General features: G+C 39.5%; 1 protein-coding gene across 1 annotated transcript in view; it reads right to left on the reverse strand.

Annotated features, from left to right (window-relative positions):
- LOC101169664 (noelin-2) overlaps positions 1-19,827 on the reverse strand; it is a 46,326-nt gene extending 26,499 nt beyond the window's left edge. The window contains exons 1-3 of the mRNA XM_004065981.4: positions 19,283-19,827; positions 11,942-12,091; positions 7,033-7,188 (exon numbers count right to left, since the gene is read on the reverse strand). Of these exons, the coding sequence (XP_004066029.1) occupies positions 7,033-7,188; positions 11,942-12,091; positions 19,283-19,426 (450 nt within the window). The 5' untranslated portion in view covers positions 19,427-19,827. The remainder of the gene's footprint in view (positions 1-7,032; positions 7,189-11,941; positions 12,092-19,282) is intronic.
- Between the last annotated feature and the right edge of the window lie 2,640 nt (positions 19,828-22,467).

Consider the following 22,467-nt stretch of genomic DNA (forward strand, 5'->3'; position numbering starts at 1 on the left):
AAATGGGGAGAACATGTAAACAGAATTACCCCATTGGTGATTCTATTTTCGTGTTTGCAAGTCCCATCCATCCATCCATCCATCCATCCATCCATCCATCCATCCATCCATCCATCCATCCATCCATCCATCCATCCATCCATCCATCCATCCATCCATCCATCCATCCATCCATCCATCCATCCATCCATCCATCCGTACATCCATCCATCCATCCATCTTCTAAACCCACTTCATCCTGTTTGGGCATAACAGTGTTACATAAGCTTACACAAGCTACTCTTGCCGATTAGTGGGGGTTCACCCTAAACAGATTGTCAGTCCGTTGCAGGGTCACACACACTCATACACATTCACACCTAGATGTCACAGAGTCAATTCAATTCAATTTTATTTGTAGAGCCCAAATTCTCAACAACAGTCATCTCAATGGGCTTTGTGAAAGTCAAACCTTTCTGTCTGCAAACTCCACACAGAAAGGTCCTAGCCAAGAGTTGAACCAGGGCCTGGAGTGCCAACCTCAGCACCTCAGTGCAGCCCTGGTCTAGACCTGTTGTGTCTGAAAGTTATCAAAAACATAAAAATATTTAACCAACATAAAGCATTTAGCAAATTATATCTTTTGACCAAAGACACCTTCTCTAGTTGATCTGCTTTTCTACCTTCTTGAAGGCCCAAAGCACTTGACAGTCACAGTCCCATTCACCCATTCACACACCGATGACGGCTCCACTGTCTAGCACTGGCACCAACCACAACCACCAGGGGCAATGTAGGCTTCAACACATAGGCGGTCAAGGCGGGAACCGAATCTGTGATCTTCCAATTAGAGGTCGATTGCTCTACCTCTGTACGCCACGGACAACAATGTCAACAATGTTTGTGGGAAACACCAAAAAAGTGGTTGCTAAGGACGGTTGCGAAGTCCATTGTCACATAACGTATAAATGTAAGGATTTATTCACCAAAACTTACATTTTATATACATTGTAGTTGTTATGGGCATATCACCTTCACTAAAGCAACTAGTTTGTCTTCGATGGTGATTGGACTGCTTTTACAGAGCACTGGGAGGTGTACACTCTAATTGATGCTTTGACCTTAGAAGGCCAAAGGGGTGGGGTCAGAGCAGGCGGTGATGAAAATCAGGAATCTTTCAACCCTTTAACCCTTGTGCTATCCTAGGCAATTTACCATTAGGAGTTGGGTCATCTAGACCCACTAGACAGTGTGCTAACCTTTTTTTTTCAATGATTTGTGAACCTCACTGGTGTCCATGGATTACATGAAATCTTTCCACCTTTATCCACCTTTGTCATGGTAGGGAGAACGCGTCAATGTAAGGGTGGGGTCATCTAAGATAGCACAAGGGTTAAATAGAAATAAGTTAATATATTTGAATAATTCAGTTGATTTTAGGCCACTGGTAAACACTGATTATGCTGTGACCACGGGTAAACAGGAAACAGGCATCAACAATGGCCTTCTAGCCCAACCATGTTATCTTCATCTCTCTCATCAACACACACTGACTTGTTTACGGGCTGTGGCTGACTTGTTTAATACTCATCAGTTTATGCGCTGGTGGATTAATCCGTGAATCACTACAGTTTCAAACAGGTTGTGCGTTCTGCTTGAATCATTGGTTACTGGAACAGAAATTTCACTGCAGAGAAACTAAATTACTTGAAAGAAGGGGCACGAGTACAGGATGAGACAGAAAAACAATGGGAAACTTCAATGCTACCACCTGAGAGAAACGGCTTCTGCTGCAAAGAGCAGGACCTGTTCATGCTTGGAAAATGTCCAAGTGTCCATGTGTGGCAAATTCAATTATTTCTTGTTGTTTGAACAAAAACAGTCAAGCGGAACAGTCATTGACTTAAATGTAAAATGAGCGAAGCTCTGCAAAAAACACAACAACTTTAAATTGTGTTTATTATTTTATTTATCTTGGGCTCACCTATTTTCTTTTCTTTAGTGGCTCATGACTTGGGAAAAGTGAATAGACAATGTTGGAAGTCAGGAGGCTTAAAAAGAAGAAATATTTTAGACATTGCTGATGATAACCATGCATTAAAGCTTTTAAAAAAAGCAAAGATGCTCTTTGATAAAAGTGTTTTCCTAAAACAACAAACATGAACATTTTATTCATATTTCTGCTGCATTACCTTTTAATCCTGATCACAAACTACATCTTAGTAAAACAGATCTGCCCTTAAACTAATATACTGGAGACTTAAGTCCAAGATCTTGTAGACCCAAAGACTTCTAAAAGAATCCAAGCCTCTTTGCAGCACTGGATCAGAGTTTGACTGTTGACCTCAGATTACAGGATGGCAGGTTTTCTAGACTGCCTGTCCATGGGTCTTCAAGTGTCCTTTGACACTGAACTCCATATTGCTCCCAGTGGTCTGGTTAGCACTGCTTTTATCGGTGTGTGAATGGCGGAGTGACACTGTGACTCTAAGCCACTTTGGGTCTCACAGACAGCAGAAAAGCGCTACACAAGAAGACGCCATATGCAATTTACACTTAGCACCAAGGTTTGATGGTTCTGAAAATTATGCTGCTGGAGCTCGCCCTCAAACTTGACAGGTTTTTGCACAGGCAGGTGCGTGAAAACCATTTGCACTTAACTGTTAAAGACAGCCACTGTTTTCCATGTGTAAAGTGAAGTGCAAGTGTGCATTTTGACTCAGTCTGTCAAAGTGCACACATGCACCTCACAAACAAGGAAATTAAATGGGCATGATCACTCGCGTTGCTAAATTCTACCTTTTAAATTTCCTTAACCTTTCACTGGCCTGGTGCAGAGGTAGAGAGGATGACCTCTGATAGAAAGATCACAGATTCTGGTCCTGCACTGCCTGCTCATGTGTCAAAGTATCCTTGGGCAAGGCACTGAACCCCACATTTCTCCTGGTTATAGGTTGCCGCCAGTGTGACTGCATAGGTAAATGGAACTGTGACTGTAAAGCGCCTTGGGCCTTCTAAGAAGGTAGTAAAGCGCTAAATAAGTTTACACCATTTAATTTTCCCCAAGCTGCTACTAAAGCCGAAACAAAATATACCACATTTGGTTGTTACCCACATTTATGCAACATCAGTACTAATGTAGCAAATAATAATGAGATGATTGATGTCCATATTTAAAAATATTGAAGTGATAATAAAGTTATTAGTGTATTGGATTTCACAGCATTTGAAACCAGGAAATTAAACGGCAAATCTAGAAAACTCTTTCAATCCTTCACTTTGATTAAAGGGACCTTGCTCATGTCTCTTTTGGGCCTGGATGTGTATTTGCTTTCTGCACATTCCTGCAGAGATATGCTTTGAGTCACAATTAATTGCCGGCTCTGTGCTCACACCTCTTAGACTTCCTTTGGGATGAACTAAGGCAAGAAGGAGGAAATGCGAGTGCACAAGGCGAAAAACTGCATTAAACAAATGGAAAGCACCCCCAGAATATGCCAGAGGGACTGCACATTCCATCTGGCCTGGGAACACTTTAGAATCCGCAGGAGGAGGTTGGAGGATGCGCTGAAGGAGTCTGCAGTTACAGCTCTGACCTAAAAAAACCCAGCATATAACTCACACTTGATCATTTGGACTCAGAGAAAAATAGGCCTCTTAACGCTTATATTGGTCTTGGTGGTTTTCTAAGTCCAGTTGTTGTTTCTGTTCAAGAGGATGATTCTGTCAAACAAAGCACTGCTGAGTGACATTTTCAGGATGACACGGTAGAGAAAATGTCAATTAGTTTCAAAAGTTGAAACGTGTTTGTACCTTCAAAGTCTTTAGGTTCTTCAGATTTAGTTCAGACATGAAAGAAAAGGATTTAATGAAGTGACAAAGCAAAGGCAAAAAAGTAAAACCATTTCCTCAAGTCATCTCAACCCCCCGCGCACAATCACAGCAGGAGATTCAGAAAAGAGGCTTGGCAATCAGTCAAACACTTTATGCTCCTAATCTTTCTCCCACTGTTATAAAACGCCCAGAATACTTTTCTAGTGCACCTTTTCTCCCAAAATGCAACAAATCCTGTAAAGTAACCTGGGCTAGTCAATGCTGGTCATTTATTTAAATTACCACACTGATCATCTTTTGATTTGTTGTAAAAGTGTTCCCAGTGGTATTTTATTTATGAGGATGCCGTTTTTAGGCAAATTCAAAGCATTCTTTCCTAGGATATAATTTCTGCAGAGCGGCAGGAGTACATTAGAAATCACTTACTCAAAATTCACCTCTGAGTTGTGAGTGGGAGCATTGCTGTAGCGAGCCTACCTTTGCCTACCTTTGTTTACACCCTCCCGCTAGCTTACAGGCCCTTGCACCCCCAACCTAACATTAGTGGTACAACAAAACATGGTGAACTATATTAGAGCTATTCAGCCGTACAGTTATGAGCCAGATGCAAGCCCGGATGAGGAAAACAAAGACGTACATGGATCTATTTGTCTGCAAGTGGAGCAGAGCAGGGAGCTTTGTGGTTCTACGTCACATAATCGGTTTTCCAGCAACATTTTTTGTCTGCCCTTGATTTACGATGATTGAAATAAAGAAATACTCAGAAAAAGTTCAACTTAATTTTCTGCATGTTCTTGTAGCATTTTTCTCAAGAAAAGTTTTATTAAAAACACTATAAAAACATTTTTGATATACATATTTGATAGATTCCTGCTGAATGTTTTGCCTATAATTATATTTTCATTCAATAATCTTAAATATCAATCTTGATAAAATGCCATGACTCATCAGATAGTGAAAAAAATATTTGGCTAATCTCCTTAAATCTACATCCCTTCCTTCACCTTCACTTTCCTAATCTTTTCCTTCCATTATCTTATCTATCCTCCTTCACCTCACACCCTCTGACTTCATCCCTTCTTCTGTGATAATCTCCTTCCATTTTCGTCATTTCTGTCTTTCATGGGATAAAAATACTGTTTAGTAATTGATAAACTTACTGTAGCTGCACATAAATATTTAAGAGTTCTGCCTCTGAGTGCAAAAGCAAAAGCTCATGACTGTGAAAAGCCCCAAGGACCAGCAAGCAGATTTGAGCACTCACACACACACATGCTCTTCTGTTCGCACACACACACAAACTGCATAAACTACATGAAACCAGACAGAGTTGTTAAGAAGATGCTCGGCAGGAGATGAAAGGATGAATATATTTATGGGAAGGCAGCAATATGATCTATTTGGGGAAGTGAGGGTTATCCTTTGTGTGTGTGGGTGTGTGTATTAGCCTTTTTATTCCAGCATAAATCTGTTTACACAGTCACAATGTGGGGCTTGGCTTCCTGTTAGAGGCAAAATATTAAATCCCCCAACATTGCAAGACATGCTTTAAGGCTACTGTAAGGGTTCGTGGATAAAATGATGATAGACAGATCCACAGAAAGAGAGGAAAGAAACATTTCTGTGCTTCTGAGGTGATGGAGACAGTGCCTTGAATGTTTTTGTAATACATCCCTCATCCTTGATGTCTTCATGGATGTTTCATGGAACATCTGTTAAGTTTAACACGTACATTTTAGGACTTGACAGGTAACAAATTCATCCAGTTTTGCCTTTAAACCAAATAAAGCCCTTTTTTTGTGCAGTGCATCAGGCAAAGATTCCCATCTCTGTGATTTGTCTTGCTTTTTTCCCCAAGTAGTATTCAGAACATGATTGGAGCCAATGTTAAATTTAGAGGTTGGAGCATTTGACTGGCGAGTATTTTTTTTTTTTTTCATGAAACTGGCGCACTTTGCACTAAAAAGCAAACAGAACCAAATGGACATGTAATGTTTTTTTTGGGAGAAATGTAGATAAAGAAAATGTAGATGGACATACAATAGTTTTTTAGCTGGTTTCAAAGAGGAACTAGGGTCAGTCAAACAAAGCCAAAATACCCAATCACCTCACAGATATAGAAACAGAAGACATCTGTGCCTTTTTTCCCATAATGCCCTATTCACAACTGCCCTTATGGTTGAATATGGGCTGTCTGTGGGTGAAAAGTGGGCAAAGTTTGTGGGTTGCCCTACGGGCTTAGTGAGCCTGTAGGCAAAAATGTTTTAATGTACATTTTTTTCGACAGATATGCTGCAGGCGAGAGGTCGTGGTGAATGCTGAAACAACACGTGAGGGTCAGGAAGGTTAAAGTAGGTGAGACGCAGGCACATTATGTGGATTCTTCCCCAGCATGCAGAAAAAAGGTTCAGAGCACTGTCTAGTGGGTCTAGATGACCCAACTCCCCATGTTAAAGTGCCTAGGATAGCACAAGGGTTACACATGGTCCATATCGTTAATATTTATTCCAGTTTCACTTTTGCTCAAAGATGTGTTTTCAGAAACGCAGTATGAACCTTACAGTATTTTGATAGATTTGATTTCTGTATCAAAGTCCTTAAGCTGCCAATTTCATAAATCAAAGCATTACCATGAGAACTGATTATGCTGTTCAATCTCTCAGCTTTCATTAAGAAGATCCACAGCTTCACATTCTCTCATAATAGACCTTCAGCAGGCTGCTATTTTCATGCCGGCACTGAAGCTTGCCAGTGGTGTCATGATAGGAGACAGCATGACTTATGAGATTAACACCCCCAAATTAACAAGTGAAATGATTCCTTTCAGATCCGTATCAGTGAGAGGCACTGCTTATCCATGCGGCTAGAAAGTTGCGTTTTGCAAATGATTCTTAGTTTCAGTGTTGTTCAAACCGTCTCAGTTACAGTGGGGTGTCAAAAGATGTTGCTAACAGCTGAAAGTTTGAACGTGTGCATGGATGCTGCACTTTTCTGTCAGTTCTGTTGTGCACACAGCGAGCGCACAGCATGGAAATTGACAGCTTCAAGACAAACGTTGTCTTCTCGATGAAAGACGCACAAGTGTCTGAGTGCAGTGAGGACGGTTCAGCTTGGCAAGCGTGAAATCAACGTTTTCACACCAAATGTTGCGTGTCTGTGCAGCGTCCGTGCGTGTTTGTCCGAGAGCCCGCCCCGTGCTCGTGTGGCATGTGTCTGCACCTGTAGGCCCTTGGACGTCAGCGCACGGGGATTGGACACATAGGTATGTAAGCGTCCGTCCACTCCTCTTAGCAGCGGCTCAGAGTCTTGAACGTACTGCAGGTCTCTGGACGTCCGCAGGTCCACCACCTCCATGGACTGACTCACATTCTGAACCTGAAAACATTCAGACACAGTGTTAGGGATGAATGTTCCTGCAGCCATCTATCACACGACTCATTCATCATGGCTAACAAGGGAGCTGGAGCCTATCCCAGCTGTTGAAATTGCAGGGAGCTGTAGTGATGGAAACATATTTCAATTACTTGTGAGGTTAGTTACTTAAACACACTTGTCATCAACATTAACTAGTTAGTTATTTCATATCGAATTGATTGTATAGAAATTTGGGGAACAGCAAATAAGAAATCTGTAAAGTCTATACAAAAAAGAGCAATTAGTATAAGAAAGTAAGAAAGTATAAGAAAGTAATTAAAGTTAAGTTTTATTTTAAAACTGTAAAAAGCGTTTTACATTTATATACATTTTTTGTATAAAAATGTATAAAGCACATCCCAAAAGTCTGCCATTCGACATACCAAAAATGTTCTTCAAATTCAGAAGGAAAATGAAGGAAAAAGTGTTTCGGTTCAGGGTATGAGACTATGAAATACTTTTTGGAAAACAGTAAAATCAGTAAAGAAATCAGTTCAATTCAATCATTACATTTAAGAAAAACTGTTGGGTTTGGGTTACACTGAAAAAAAGGTTTAGAGGGTGTGAGCCATTTGATGTTTTTTTTTCTATTTTTGTTTGTTTGTCAGGTTTTGTTGCTTTTGCCAGCCATATGATGAACTTATGTTGCATTACAAAGAAATGCATCTGATTAACATAGTTTCATAGTTTAGTTAAATGGGGCAGAAATAATAAGTTTTCTTCTTTCTGGCCTATTTCATTTTCACCAAATAAAAGACTGTAATTTATTTTTGTTGCTGTGAAAATAAAATAAATAAATAAATGAAATGTAAAACATTGAATCTTTTGTAGAAAAAGTGGAGGCAAAGCTACGAAATCATAGAAAATGTGTAAGACTAATAGCTAACATCACAACGTTTTAATTAAAGTGGTTAATTCATGGCATGATTCCCACGAGAAAATCAAAACATGAGAGAATTAAAAGCAGTATATGTTGACTTTTAGAAACGTAAAAAAAAAACGTGAATGTGAATGTTTAAATTATTGTCACTTTGTGATTGGGCAGTTATTGGGTTATGTAACTAAATTATATCTCACTTTTTAAGAAACATTTCTATTTGGACCAGGAGGATAATTTTGGACTAAGTGAAAGGACCTGATAAGTTTCTCACTTGTTGAAAATTATAAACTAACATATTGATTAATATCAATGGTATTTATAATTATGCAATACAAAAAGTAACATAACTATAACCCTAGTTATGTTGTCTGAAATAAACATATACTTTTCAAAATTAATGATTTTGAATGTGAATGGAAAATATTCATCTCAGATCTGATACTTCGGCCCCAACCTATTAATGGAATATTGTTATTAATAGTGTGTATTCACAATGTGAACATTAGAGATGTTTTAGAAATGACAGCAGTTGTATAATCCTGCATTCAGTCTTTTTAGTCCCACTCTGACCATCTTTTGATTTATTGTAAAAGCTTTTCCAGTGGTCTTTCAATTATGATTATGCCAATTTTAGCCAAAATAAAAAATCCTTGTTGTTCTCTAGGACATTTGAATAAAGAAATACTCAGAATTGCAATTTGGAGCTTAATTTTCTTCAATCATCAGACAAATGTCTAAAAAATATATTAACAACACAATAGCCATCGGGGTAGGTCTTTAATTCTGTATGAATAATGGCTTTTACTGCTTTAAAAAGATTTCTGATGTTAGAATTATATAGGAGAGGTTTTAAAACTGACATTTTTAAACATTCAGGCCTTCAACCGTAACATTTGTTTCTCATGAACTACTAAAGGCTTCTGTGTTTTTTTTTTTTTTTTCTCACACTGTAATATTCATCGGTTCCTGTCTAAGGGAATGTGGAGACTTGCGTCCATTAGGGCCCAAAATTAAAAACAGGTTACTAAAAAACAAAGCAGCTCTGGAATAAAATGCAACAATTACATCTTCTGCCTCACCATCCATTCCTCCCTGACAAGAGGAGGGGTTGGACTAAAAATGTCAGCATCTTGTCGTACCTATCCCAGCTCTAGTTTCTGAGGATTTTCACGTTGAGTAGGTCAGATGCGTATTCTCTTGATGCATGTTTTTTCAGGTAAGATCCTGTCAGTGGCTCTTTAGAAGGAAAAGAACTTTGCTGTGTAGAAACTTTACAACAGTAGTGTAAAAATAGTTACAGGTGAACATTTGATCCAAATGTTTCAGCAGTGTTTGCAGTTGTTCATTACCTTCAAGGGCTTTAAGAACGTGTAGAAGAACACCTTCATCAGTGCCCATCACAAAATCATTTATTGAAGGATTAAAAAGCAATAGCAAACAAAAATCAAAGCTTAATGGAAAAAGTCTGACTTTAAAACTACTTGATTGCATTAAGTAGATAGCCGCAATGGCTAAAACACTGAGACATCAATCTAAAGAACTGTTTACTTTAATTATGCGAGGGCTTGATTCATTGTCTCTGTCTGTCGATCCAATAGAAAGGGATTTGTCTGCTGTTTTGGGAGCACTCCCAGAGCAATCTGAACTCCTGGAAGAACTGCATCGTAAGGTTTCTCAGTCCTTGTTAAATATTTTGACTGAGTCCAACATGTTCTGTGGCATTAGGCCCTTTATAGGAGGATGCTTTTCAGCTTTCAATGTAACAAATTCATCGGGAATGCGATTAGCCAAAATGAAAAAAAAAAGGCTATTGGGGATATGGAAGTGAGACTCATTCAATTTTAAATCCTCTGTTACCTTTCTTGGACATGGCCTAGATTACACTGATTAGGCTTTCAAAATACAGCAGGCTGCTGCAAATGTCAGATCACGGAGGGGACATTAGCTTCTGCTCTGTCGCAGGTTGTGGAGGCCGAGGAAAAGACTAAAAAATCCAGAACGAGCCTATCTGCCCTCATGGATGGGTGTGTTGACACTCTTTTGTTTTCAATTCACCTTCATTTATTTTTTACATCTAAAGACCTTCAGAGCCTCACTGTAACGTGGCCAAAACAGTAGAACATCACCATCAAGTCTGTCATAAAAATAATGGAAATGTTTTTGAAATGACAAAATAAAAAGTCCAACATTGTAAAAAAAAGAAACTTAAGAATCAACAGATGCAATAAATGTCTTTTCTTTTTGCAGGTAGATGTGTTTTAGTAGCCATTGAGTGTATATATGTCCAAGAGGGCTGCAGTTTAACACCTTCTGTTGACGGAAGCCAAATCTTTTTGTTTCTAACAGTGACCTTGCCTCATTTAATTGAAGTATTCATTTAATTATTGTTTTATTTTTTATTTTTTTCAAAACTGCATGATCCTCTTTGTTATCAATGTCAGAAAGTTTCCACAACTTAAAACAGTCTCTGCCCTCATTAGTTCCCTTTTTTGCAGTTTTTCCTCTGGCAATGACTCTGAGTAATAGAAACTATTAAAATAAATAAATATATAGTTGAGTGTTGCAGAAATTTGCTAAAACACATAAACCAAGATTTGCCTTTTTTCGCTCAAAGAGAAACAAGGAACGCCTTGATGATGATAATAGTGATGATGATTTGATGATGGTATTTTATTTCAATCATATACTTAAAAAGTAAGATTAAAAAAATACAAGAAGTATCCTTCCACATTTGCACTGAAGGTTTAAAAACAGTTTTTACCTGAAATTCTTATACCACATATGAATTACAGACCTCTGCTTGCACAGGTAGGTGTTTTTGAAAAGTAATGAACCTGAAAGAGTGCACTTCTTTCCAGAAGGAACAGATATGCTTCACTATCCTTTAACCATTTGGAAATACTAAAATCAAAAATTAGAAGAAAAAAAATAAAATAAAAAAGTAAAATGGCCTAGATATCAAGAGGTGATACACAAACAAATCCACCCACACATCTCCCACTGCGGAGCCCAGAGACAAGCACAGAATCCGAGTGTTGTAAGCGTGGAACACAAGAAAACACACATTCGCTCTCATTCACAGCAGGATAGGTGTCATTTACAGACACATGCTGAGCTAATTAAGATTCATAAACACAAAAGCTTCCTGCATGGCGGAGGGAGATGGAGGCATCTCAATGGTGCTGAGCCACTTTCTCACACTCCTCTCTGTGGGAAAGGAGGTCTGGATGCACTCACATGCTAGAAACAGAATTTCAAATATTGTTGCATGTGGATGTCACCTTAATTTTACAGAGGAAAACAGCATGTTTAGACTCTGATGTGGGATGCTCATAGGCATGTCTGCTTTAAAAAACGCTTGCTGCAGTCTGAAAGTGTTCAATATTTCATCAGTCTCTTCACAAATAATTTTTATCTCTCCCTCGGGATGTACTTTGTCAGATCCATGTTTTCACATAAACAAAAAATGCTACTGTTCAAATAGAAGACAGGCCTAACATGTGGTCACATGATAACCTCATGCTGCAGAAGTGAACAAATAGTTTCTTTTCCTACTCATCTGTCAGGGTCTGCTTTGAGGGTAAACTCTTCTGGCATGTTGAATGACTGACGGTCTGTAGAGGATACAGTCACTGATGTACCAAAAAACACATCAGTCACGGAAACCATGTGTGTGTGTGTGTGTGTGTGTGGATTCTCCTCCTGCAAGTGTCAAAACCAAGAGACAGCCTGGTGAATATTTTATTCCGCCTGGCTGCCTCCCTCTGTGTTGCATGGCAATGCTGACCAGTGCAAGCGAGCCGAGATGAACTCAATAATCAGACCACTGCTCACCTGTTCAGTTAGGGAGCGGAGCTGTCGAATGCGGGGGTCTCGTTTGCACAGGTTTCTCGCGGGAGCGACAACCGTGCACACACACCTGCCATCAGGATCCGAGGCCGTGCTGTACACCTGCCAGCCTTCCTCCGCGCCTGGGTACAGTCCCTGCACACAGACGGCGCTGTTAGTGAAGGAGCTGCACTTTAAGCAGATCAGAGTGTGCAAAGCAGCAAAAACACATCATAAAATCCCATGCTGTGTGCATTTCCAGCAGAGCAGTCATTGTTGTGAGTGCACCATGCTTATTCGGTGAAATGAATGTGGTTTAAACCATTAACATTTCAATTCTTTTCTGTTAAAAGAATATGTGTATATTTTTGATATGCAAGTACGTCTATTAAGTAACCTATTTACTTTAGGGTCTCACATGCTAGGAAACAAATTTTCACAGCAGCTTATTGCAAAAAAACGGAAAATAAACTACCAGTACTCATCCTGTTCAGTTTTTTTTTACTATTCAATTACAGTTAACTATTATTTTTTTTAGTTTTTAACTCGTCCTGTCCAACAGCTGAGCAAACAGATATTAGCCAGATTTTACTGTTACAACATGGGGTTATGAATCTTCTGACACAAGAAGTGTTTATTTGAATAAACCCCTTTTGTGATTAAGGCTAATATTAATTATATTTGTAACTGTTTTTTATTGGACGGGACAGAAAAGAAGAAGAGAGAGGGATGTTGGAGAGGGGGGGATAGAAGGATGATCACAGAAGGGGGGGGGTTGAATCATAAAGCAACATAAAACATAAAGCAACAAGTTGCTGGAAGTTTATAATCATCACAGTCATTTGTATATAGATGTATAATAAATCTACAAGGGGCGAGACCTGTCCACACAGACACCAAAAATGTTACAAACATACCTGTTGGCTCCAAAAATCTTGACATACAAACATGTCAACATGTACACAATACAACACACACGCATACATATTCATACAGACCACCACATGTAAAACATTTCATTCAGTCACGCAAACTGCCCAGGAGTTCTGAGCATCCCCCCTCAACCCCGGACACCAGCCAGGGCCCCCCAAGGTAGACCCGCCCTACGCTCCAGGAGAGAGCAATGCAAGGGCTGCCCACTCCTGCCCAGGAGGAGGACACCCTGGGGGTCCCCCAAGGGTGTTGTAAACAAAGCCTGACCAGCCTCATCCATTCTTGGAAATTTTTAGTGCGGCCCAGCGCTCAGGGGCAAGGACCAGAACCCACAGCACAGGGACACAGACACCCCCAGGCTCAGATGTGATGTGATACCGGCTCATGGTCTTGCCAGAGAACTCAGGGATCACTCTCCTTGTGTGGAGAGAGACTGCAGCCGAGCCCAGGAGGCCAGCACCCAAGGGACACGGCTGCCATTGCTGAGGGCCTGGTACCCCCCGCCAGAGATGGGGTAGGGGACGGAAGATCAGGGGTCCCACCTTACTTATGTCCATATGTGTGTTTGTGTAAATGCACGTGTGTGTGTTGGAGTGTTTATTATTGTGGGGTAAAAGGTGTGTGTACTAAATGGTGCAGTCAAAATTGTCAGGTAGGGGACTGAGAGGACATCTCCTCATTCTTGGCAGTGATGTCAACCCCCCCCCCCCCCCCCCCCAACCCTACCAAGGGTCCTACATGTCTAAGGTGCAATTAAAACCGAGGGGGGGAGGGTAAATCCATGCGCCAACCATATCATTTTGTTTTTGACATATAATCTTCAAATAGAATTGCATTATTAAACAAAAAAAAACCACAAAAACAGGCCGCCTAAATATTCAATCATTCTCTTCTTTTCATTCATCCTCTTAACTGTTTTGTCCCTTTTGGGGTCACAGGGCTGTCAGGGCCTATCCCAGGCAATTGTGTGGGCGAGGACAGGTGTGCCAGGTCCTGGACAGGTTGCCAGTCTGTTGCAGGGCCACAAATCCCACACCAACCAATGCACACTCTAATTAACACCAACGGATAATTAACCTATGAAGCATGTTTTTGGACGGTGTCCAGCCAGAGGCCCCTGAGAAAACCTATGCATGCATGGGGAGAACATGCAAACTCCACACAGGGGGTTGCCACAATGATGTTCGGCTTCAGGTCACCCCCATGAACCGGGGGCCTTTTTCCTGCTGGGAGGCAAGAGCGCTGACCCCTGCGCCACCATGCAGCCCCCACACGTAAGTTCAACAATTTTGAGAGGAATTCCTATTTTAAGCAAAAAATTATAGACATTCAGACATGTTTTCTCAGACTAAGGTAATTTTGCTATGTTCCTAATAAGATTATTTTTATTTTTAAGAATCAGTTTTTGCCGTGAAGGTGGGACTTGACAGGCTCTGTAAAATCAGTCAAATGCAGACTGTTGGTTCATCACCATCAAACATAAACATTTCACATCACCAGGTATTTATCTGGTGCACAATGGAAATGCAAGTCCTTGGCTAGAGAAAATAAAATTAAAGACACAAAGGGAGAGTTTAATAAGTCACCCATGACTTGAAAAGGAACCTGAAGGTGTCCATTCAGCGCATTTGCTTCTTTCACCGGGATCCCCATGGAGACAGGAAAGTCCATTTTGATTTCATTTTTCAAGGGCAACGTTCTGTGGGAGTTTGAGCTTTTTGGATATATGTACTTGCTGATAAGTTCTTTTTTTTTTTCTTTTTAAGAATTTCAGTCTTTCCGATGAACAAATTTTTCCCTTTCCACAATATTTTGGTACAATAAATACACAAAAACTGGTTTAGCAGCAGAAATTGAATTAGGCTTTCTGTTGAAAGCTTTTCAACAAAAGGCAGATGTGAGTTCTCTGCTTGTCCAGAACAGCTAACAGCAGAACTGGAGGTTTTCCACTCTCCACAGATGCAAGCGTCAGTCCCTCTGGCAATCAAGTCAAAGATGCCTCAGAACAACTCCAGAACAACGGACTTACTGGCTTTTTTCTCTCGATTTCAAGTATAAATGCATAGAGTCTGCGTGTGTCTGAACATGAGTTCATTCCCCCCCGGAGGCTTACAAAATCCTGACAGATCAACCAGCTGCTGCTTGGTTGGTCCATTTAACTTCTGCCCCCCCCCCCCCCCCCCTTTTTTTCATCAGTTGTGCAGCCTCTTCTCTTCTCCAAATCCAGGAAACACCTGTGCTTTTGAAATTGTGGATTTTCACAAGCCTTGAAAATGTTTCGAGTGTTCCTCAGCTCTTCAGCCTCATTGTCACAGATTCTCAGCAAGATCAAGAGCTCAGGATCAAGTACCCAAACTAGTGCGACCTGCTACAGTAACAAAAACAGAAAGAATAAGGAAAGCTATTGGACATCGCTGATTGGTTGCTGGTGATTGCTGAACAATTCATTTTGATTTTTGGAAATTAACTTTTGTTTTTCAAAACATTTTATTTTTTACTATAGTCTAATAGTTTGGATTGTGTTTTGCTTTCTTGATTTTTTAAATTTTATTTCTAAAATGTGATGTAATTTGTTATTATATTGACTTTGTTGGTTTGTATTTTTCTCATCCTGTTGTCATCTTCTTTCTTGTGTTGTTCATACACTGTCGTTCCTTTTATGGTAAATTTGTTTTTCCATAAATTCATGCACAATTTCCCTTTTCCTTTTCAGAATTTGAGTTCAAAACCTTAAAGAAAATCATTATTTGGTCCAAAAATAGAATGTATTTATCTTACATTATTTAAGGTAATTTCAAGTACTTCAGCTGCCTGACTGACTCTACTCCTAATCTAACATGTTATATAAAAGACCTGTATTCCTTTTTAAACTTTAGGGTGTTATTTTTGGGTTCATTAGGCAGACAGCAATTGTTCCCTGCAGTCAAACATTTAAACCTGTGTCACAACACATGGACTTTAAAAACAAAAGAAAAAAATATTATTATGAGTTAATTATGCTGGAATCTCGCTAAAGCCTCAGTTTGACCTACTTACTATCAGGAATCTCAATCTGACATTCAGTCTGGCGCAGTAATGTGGCTAAGAAGCTGCCATACAGATCCTGAGGAAGAATAATGACAAGAGGTGGAAGCTGGAAGGACAGAGGCATGAGAGGAAACATGGGGAAAGAAGTGTGGAAGCCTGGAGGGAAACGTCTGAATAATCTATCATATGGGTTTGGTGCACTAACCTTGATGTTCCATTCACAATAAAGCTGTGGGGGTGGGGGAGTAGGGATTAGGAAGTGGAAGACGTTGATGGGATGAGAATATAAGCATCGCCTACTGCCTGCTGTAATTAAACACAGGAGAACATAAGCCACCTTGGGGCTCATTTCACACAAGGGAAAAACGATTAAAATCTACACAGGCAGCTTGGATGATTGTGATCCGTGCAAATGCAAAAAGAGGAGAGGACACAATAATAACAGACACAGCTCTAATTAGGAAATTACAGAAGAAAAGTGTCCCAAATTGGGTGAACAGTGGGAACCAAATAAGCAAATGCTGCCAAAGCAGCAGAGAATTAATGAAAAAAAGCCAAAACAGTTTTCAAACTACCCACCATCGATAAGCATAATCTTCGTCTCATATTATAGTTTTCATCTGAACATCCAAATCTGTACTTATCTGCTGTTGGTTTGTGTGTATTTGTTGTCTTGTTTGGCGAATTTCCTGGTTAGCGCACCAACCAGGTTGAGGGTTGTTGTCTATAAGGAGACCACAGATGCTCAAAGGAATATGGTTTTAAGGCTCCTGGTCAGGTTAAGGGCTAAAGAATAATTGGAAGTCAAGCTGGAGTCACAAAACAAAAATAATTTACGATTATAAGGAAGGTCATGCTGTACACTTAGGTGGAAGCCAAAGTAATCATATTTAAGGGTAGGTGCACAAACATTTCTGTGTGAGCGTGTCGGAGGAGGGGGCATCCATTTGCTTGAAATGACTTGTAGTTTGCTGAACTTGCACTTTTGCACTATCCAGCAGATGAAGGGATCTTTCTGAGCAGAACAGCTAAATTTGAAAACTAAGTGCACAAACACCCGCAGTCATTTACTCATTACTGTCCAAGGAAGAGAGGCATCAGCAATTACCTTAAAAAAAGCAGCTTAAAATAAATACATTCAACTCATTACTACATCACAAAAATGAGGGGGGAAAAACAAACAAGAGCAACAAACTGAACAATTTATGAAAATATATATTTGGAAAGATCATAGATTAAAGGCAGAACCTTCATTTTGCTACTTTGGTGAAATCCTAATTTTTAAACTCCAATCCTGCCAAAAGCAGCCGATTTCTTCATAATATTTGCTTTCAATCACCTCATTTGGAAATATATTTCACATTTGTTTTTATGGATGTCTGTTTTTTTTCCCCAGAAGGAGAACACATCTGGCTGTGAAAAACAATCAATAATGCAAACACAATAAACAAAGGGGGCATCTGTCTGCACATTACATGGGTGAAGAAGTGCATCTGTGCAGTGGTCCATTGACATGCCAAGGGATGCCAGGGTGTTGCCAGGGTAACCAATCACTTTCTGTCCTGTGGGTGAGTCAGCCCTCCCTGGGAGAAAAATCACTCCAGTAGGTCTGACAGAGAGCATTCCTGTTGCCTGTGTGTGTGAAGCGCGGGGTCATTTTGAGTGCTCCAAGAGATGAGTGCATAGTGTTCACGTGCTGTTTATGACTCACAGTAATAATTACATAACTGAGCAGTATTTCTCAGGCTGCTTTACCTGTTCCTTTTTTTTTTAAATGTTTTTATTGTATCAGTGGGGAATGTCATATCAGCTGCATCCTTGCTGAACATTTCTATTTCCTAATTAAACCCTACATTTTTACTGAATTTCAATTTTGATCCCTTTATTACCAATTAAAATTAATGAAGATTTAAAAAAAAAAATTAAACAAATAAAATATCCCTGTTTTTATGTCCTCAACATGCTTAGATGACTCTTATTTGCTAAAAAGTTTTACTAAGCAATCTTTTGTTTGAAATTCTGCTAATATTATTTTCTTGTTCTTGACTCACTTAAAGAACATCTTCTCATACAACTGAGATTTTAGCCTGAAATCTGCTCTAAATTGGGGCAGCGGAGGATTAACATGCAGGATCCAAGATGTGTTTTCATTAATGAAACCAATAAAATGTTCTGCTGGGGTAAAATATGTAACATTAGCACACAAGTATGAGGGATAACTAACACATAAATGCACAAAGAATGTTAACTGAGGAAGAAATACAAGTGTGCTAAAATCCTAACAGGTTCCAGGATTGTCAGAGTGTCACACAAAGGGTTGCACTTTTCAAAATAAAATAAATAAACAAAAATGAAATCAAAAAGTCACATATTTAAAAAAACAAAAAACAAGCAGATCTAAATGGAATGTGACAAAATATAAAAGTATAGAAGGTATGACATTTTTTTACCAAGGAAGAAACATATACAGACTCTTTGGTATTGTCCTAAGCACAGATTTAGCTTGCTTCATCTAAAAAAGGAAATCTGGATCAATATTGTTCACCTTTCAGCATATCCCTTCAAGGGTTGCCACAGCGAATCAGCTTCCACTGATTTGCACAGGTGGTTTGGGAGAGATTTTTACACAGGATGCCCTTCCTGACACATCCCTGTAATTCATCCAGGCTGGGGACCAGCACAGGGGGACCCGAAATCTGGAATGATACTTATCTAAATTTATATTTGATATTGAATGCATCAAAGCAACTTCTCCAACCTTTAAATACAAACCAAACTTAGTTGGCTCTTGTCAAATTTGTCACAAAAAAAACAAAAACATCCAGAGTTCATCGCCTTTGCTTCTAAAGGCTAAAGTTGGCTATTACATACCTGTCATTCTCTTATATGCTTTCACATTTCTCAAACCAGATCAGTTTAATGAAAGCTCTTCTTAGAGGACGAGTCAATTCTGTTTCTACCAAAATGGGGCTGACAGGACAGTGAAGTGTTTCGAAGTAATACTTCAAGTATTATCAGTCAGTTTGGTGTATTTGCAATCGTACACAGATGCTTACATCTCAGTCTGTCTGCTTTTTCACAAAATGCAGCACGCTTCAAGGATTTTTGAGTGCAATTTGTGCCTACAAATTGTGTTTGCATGGATGCACAAATCTTAAATAAGCCAGAAGAAGAAAAGTGAAGGAGTTAAGAGGCTTGCTGCAGCAAATCAAAACAGTTTCTGCTGAAGTGCAAAGTTGCAGCTGAAAGTCTCAGCTAAAAACAATCACTCAAGAATTCAGTATAATTGGTTGAATGAAAATGAAACAAATTTGAAGAATTGAAGAAAAATCAAAGCACTTAGGCTGCAAAAAAGGCTTGTGAAGTGTGAGTAATCAAAATACGTACGCTGACGATCCGCTCATGTGTGCCCTCGGAAGAAATGATGGTTCCATTGAGCCCGACCAGTGACGGCAGGGTTTGGGACATCCAGTTAGTGACCATGGCCATGGTGCTAAGCACTGCACCAATCTTCAACATGGGAACACTCATCCTGACACACACGTTCACATTCCACAAACACTCACTGGGAAACTCAGCTGTGCTTTCACACACAGACCAAAGTGTTGCAAGCAGCCATCCTAAAAACAGCAGCTACACGACATGATGCCACAGGTACTGTGCACACACACACACACATAGCTGTCTTTGCTCTTCCAAAAACAGATTTCCCCACTGTTACGGTCTTCTCCTCAATACAACTTATGGAATAAATCCTGACACAAGAGCCGATCCGGATTGTCCCACGTGAAAACGCATCAAGTCCCAAAATCCACCCCTCAGCTGAGGCTGCAGGAGACGCTCCGAGTAACAGCTGGTTTGAAATGTGTGGGTGTGTGTTTCCTGGGATCCTTCCTTCGTCTGGCAGTGAGGCGTTGTGGCTGAGCCAACACTGCTCTCTCCTTTATCCACTCCCTCCCTCCTCCTTCTCTGACACAACCATCCTCCCTCCTTCACTCTTCCTCTTCTTTCAACTTCTTCATCACAGCAGCAAAACACCCTTCTGAAAGGACAGGATCACTGAGAATAATGCATGCAGAAGGTTAAATACCTTTTTTTTCTTTTTTACCATTTTAATTTTATCATTTATCTATTAAAAAGATTTACAACAAGTAGGTAGTATGTCTATTATTTTTGTTCTTTACTGATTAAAGTCACACACACCAAACTCTGAATTGACTTGTTATAGTGGAGCATGCAGGAGTGTGTGATCATGCAAAATGATGGAAAGATGCTGCAGCACTGCCACCAGGTGGCCAGAGAAACCCGACATGATTGCAGTTTAACCTGTTTCCCCCAAAGCTGTAAAAGTGAAGACGTTAACATGAAGATGGTAATATTGGCGGAGCCAACTGCCAAACTAATAGTTAGATAGATTTTTTTTAAAAAGAAGGAAAAAAAACAGATAAGTCTATGTAAGGTAGAGTTAGGAAAAAGGCGTGCTTTGATGTTCTGACCCAGCAGCTACTGTCAAAGTAGATTTCAAGGCCTTCTGTTGGTGTCCCTTTTTCATTCTTCCGCTGTACAGTTTTAATGAGTCGCTCACAGCTGTAGCCTCAGATTGTTTTTCTTTGATGGGACTATTACACAGTTGTGGTCTTATCTGCTTCAAAGTTTAACCTCATGCGCTTTCAGAGGTGGTCGTTTTGGTTGCCATTTGAGATATTGTTGCCTTGCTTGTAATTTCAAACAATCTGATTCGTGCCGATCAATTTACTGGACATTTCCTGGTCGTCAGACTATTTCTTGTGAGCTTGAAACTACAAAAAGGGAATCTGATTCCCTACTGCCTAAAGAAACAACTTTTTACCAATCATGCTTTCTTTGATCTATAAAGACTCAGTCCAATGAAAATCATGATTGTGGTGTTCTTGTAGCCTTTTCTCATGATGGAGAACAAGGCTTATCAGATCATTTTTTTAATTTGTTATTATTATTATCTTATTAGTTTAACTTTTATTTGTCCAGGCAAGACAGATTTAAGAATATATTCTGGAAAAAATGCATGACCTTTCGAGAAAGAGAAATAAAATGAGTTATAGGGGACACAGAAAAATAGCATAGGGTTAAAACAGAAATAACACAAACAATTATTAAAATAATTAAATTATTTATTTAAATTATTGTTTAAAATTTGAGTATACATTTATTCAAATCATGGTGAATGAGCAGCAGATGAAATGATTCCGTTGGCAAAAGCTTGTAGGTGTGACATAGAAGCTCTACGGCAAGCCACAAGCTCCCTGCTCCTCTCCATTCTGATGCCTCCACTTGTAGACGACCAGATCCACGTGCGTCTTCGTTTTCCTCATCCGAGCTGGCATCTGACTAAAAACTATATGGCTGGATTGCTTTGATCTGTTTGACCATTTTTGTTAGGTTGAGGGTGTGAGGCCGGATTAGAGGTGGGATTACTCCATGCCAACAGTCCTGCCCACAACTCAGAGGTGAAATCCTAATGAACTTCAGTCGCTCTGCAGAAACTATGTGCTAGAAAACGACACAACTTTTTAAAATTTTAGTTAAAAACGTCATCATCATAATTAAAAAACCCATCTGGAACGCTTTAAAAAAACATCAAAAGATGGAGTGGGACTTGAAGAAGTAAATGTATCCACTTGTTGTTTTGTGATTAGATGTTTTTACAAATGTATTGGGACTCAGATAGACTGATGTTACTTTTGTCTTATGTAATCACCATTTTTAGAGTTTGCATATAGGATTCCTTTTGCTCTTCTTTCTGCTCTGTAAAGGCAACAAGCATGTCGTTTGTTAAATGTCACGAAACTCTGTTTGAAGCTCCGCCCCTCTCTCTTCCTGCAGCATCAGCATCCCTCTTTGTGGTCCTCAGTTATTGTCCTCTTGTAGTATTGTACCAAATTTGACCCTTTTTTAAACATGTGAAAATGAAAAAAAAGAAATGTACCAAGCCTCAGTATATTTTTTATTCAACCTTAATATTTTGTGAATGGACCTGATGAAACAATTTCGGTAGCTGGTAAAAGCTGCCACAAAGAAAAAGTGTGTAACTATTGAAAGTGGCAGTGGAAGCTGCCACATAATAAACCAAACACACGGCTGAAGAATACACCGTCTCTGGTTTCACAGCTGGAGCAGTCCTATAACTCTTGACGATTCAACTAACCAGTAATAAATATTTCAGAAAGCCTTTGTTCTCTTCTGCAGGAACATGCTCAGCCTCTTTGGTCTCTGCTAAGAGTCTGTAGAATACGCATGGATTATACATAAATTGCCCTTCGGCAAATACTCTGAACCAACATAAATATTTCAATCAGCCGCACTTAGGAGTAACACCGTCATGAAGCAATGAAAAGCAGAACAAAGCAAAAATGAAATACGAGTGGTGTGAAAGTAACTTAAGGGTCTCACACATGTCATATTCAGCCCTGCAGGTGAAGAACCAAATTTAGATTATAGAGAAGAAGAAATCACTTCCTGTATTTAGTAAATTATAGAAAGGAAGTAAATAAGAAGACGCCATCTGACCTCACATTACCCCACATTTTATTAAC

Source organism: Oryzias latipes, chromosome 1 (genome assembly GCF_002234675.1).
Source record: "Oryzias latipes chromosome 1, ASM223467v1".
NCBI classification, from domain to species: Eukaryota; Metazoa; Chordata; class Actinopteri; order Beloniformes; family Adrianichthyidae; genus Oryzias; species Oryzias latipes.